Source organism: Pinus tabuliformis, chromosome J (genome assembly GCF_031772625.1).
Source record: "Pinus tabuliformis cultivar Carrire ecotype Pingquan chromosome J, CPIR1, whole genome shotgun sequence".
In the NCBI taxonomy this organism is placed as follows: Eukaryota; Viridiplantae; Streptophyta; class Pinopsida; order Pinales; family Pinaceae; genus Pinus; species Pinus tabuliformis.
The window spans coordinates 222,870,840-222,872,913 of NC_142295.1; the positions used below are offsets into that span (position 1 = coordinate 222,870,840).

The 2,074-nt window shown below is 35.0% G+C and overlaps 1 protein-coding gene across 1 annotated transcript; it reads left to right on the forward strand.

The window, feature by feature from the left end:
• The first annotated feature begins 657 nt into the window (after nucleotides 1-657).
• Nucleotides 658-1,673, forward strand: LOC149226514 (ubiquitin-conjugating enzyme E2 1-like). The gene is made up of 5 exons (XM_089380216.1): nucleotides 658-773; nucleotides 933-958; nucleotides 1,047-1,136; nucleotides 1,345-1,433; nucleotides 1,545-1,673. The coding sequence occupies exons 1-5, from the start codon at nucleotides 664-666 to the stop codon at nucleotides 1,671-1,673; spliced, it is 444 nt and encodes a 147-aa protein (XP_089236342.1). The 5' UTR covers nucleotides 658-663.
• Nucleotides 1,674-2,074: the final 401 nt, after the last annotated feature.

The following is a 2,074-nucleotide window of genomic DNA, read 5'->3' on the forward strand; positions in this document are numbered from 1 at the left end:
TAATGTGGTTGTATGCAGGGCACTCTAAGAGGAAGTGGTTTTCGTCCTCGATGATTTATAAATAGAGAAGAAAGACGCGGGCTATTCACACACCAAGGTCACATTTAAATGTGGTAGTATTCATTACACATTTTCCCATTTCCATGTTTTAATTTTTAGGGACTCAGGTCACCAATGTAGTAGTATTCATTTATATTTATCTAATTAGCATCACAAAACATGATATATCAAATTTTATCATATTACCCAACTAATCTCTATAAAACTCTATTAATTTCCCACAAAAATATACACAACTTGTTATATACGCAGCTTGTTATCATTAACCATGATTGTATAACAATGATTGTTAAGTTTTATTTAAAAGAAAAATAAAACTTAACAAGTAGCATACCCAATGTCATTTAAGTTTATTAACACAAACAACAATATTGATGTAACGACGCGACGCCTACATTTAAAGGAAATAAATGTTTATAAATAGAGAAGAAAGAGGTGAGCTATTCACATGGTAATAATCACGGACAGCCGTTGAAGTCCTTTGCTTATTCTAGTTGAACTTTTGTTCAATCCCAACAACTTTTCTTAGTTGTTCGGTTGCATCCTAGTAATTGTGGTATCTAGAGAACCAGGATGGCGGGAGGCAGTAAGTCTACTGCGTGCATGAAGAGACTGATGGCTGATCTGAAGAGTCTGGAAGGTGACGCCCCTGCAGGTGTTAGCGCAGAACCGCGAGAGGGCAATCTTATGATATGGGATGCCGTTATTTTCGGGTATGTATACTAGGGTTTCTGTAATTTTATATGTCTCCTTCATCATTAAATAATAATAATCATATCTCTGCTTCTAAAATTTCGATTCATCTGAATACGCTCCTTCTGTTCACATGAGATCCAAGTAGTTGACTGACCTGTGTCCATAATTGTTTGCAGGCCTCCAGACACTCCATGGGATGGCGGTGAGTATTTCCCCAAAATAAGACTTCCTGTTTACTTCAGAAATTTCGATTAACTGAACCTGATGAGTTTTGTATCGCAAATTTGTAGGCATATTCAAGCTAACGCTCGAGTTCGGGGAGAGTTACCCTAACAAACCTCCAAAGGTGAGGTTTGAGTCGAAGATGTTTCACCCGAATAGTAAGTGTTGTCTACCCAAACTTCATTTCTTAGTTTTCAGTAAATACAAATTGATTATTCATTACGTTTATTTAATAGTATTCGATGTTGTAAGAACAATGAAATCTGCCCTTATTCTTCTCAAACACTTACCGGGCATATCAGATCATAGGTTTAAAAAGCTCTTTGGTAACCATCAACGAAGTGATGTTTGGTTCGTCATGTGCAGTTTATCCAGCTGGTGGTATTTGCTTGGACATTTTGCAAGACAAGTGGTGCCCAGCCTACGATGTCCCAACAGTTCTCGCTTCAATTCAGGTACATTTTTGGTTGTGAGGTGTTCTTATAATGTGGCATCGTAAAAGAAGGGAAATATAATCTACAAATGCTTTGATTCTAAATACTCATGTTTGTATCATTTGGGTGCAGTCATTATTGTCTGACCCAAATCCAGATTCTCCTGCGAATCCAGACGCTGCTAAGTTCTACTTCAGTGATGTGAAAGAATATAAAAGAAGGGTCCGCCAGGTTGTTGAAGAGAGCTTGTCTGATGTGTAACAGAAAATTAACGTGCTGATAAATATTAGAATTTGGTTTCGATTAGTACTGTTGTGCTAAATTAATATTTCGTTTTTCACGTGGTCAAGTCCAGCAGAAAACGATAAAATGCGTAATTAAAATTTTAAATTTTCATACCTTTCCAAATATACGAAAGCCAAAGTTATGTTTTCTTAACATTAACCAGAAAATAATATTAAAACATTTTTTATTTAAATAAATAAATAAAAATATTATTATTCTATATTAAACATTGGGTATGTTATTAAAAAAATGGAAATTGATTGTCTTTTAACAATCAATGGTTCACTATACATGGTAGCCCTAGTGAGGACTAATAGCATCAAATCTTCTATCAAGTAAGCTGAATTTATTTTTCACTTCATGTAAAATCATACTAA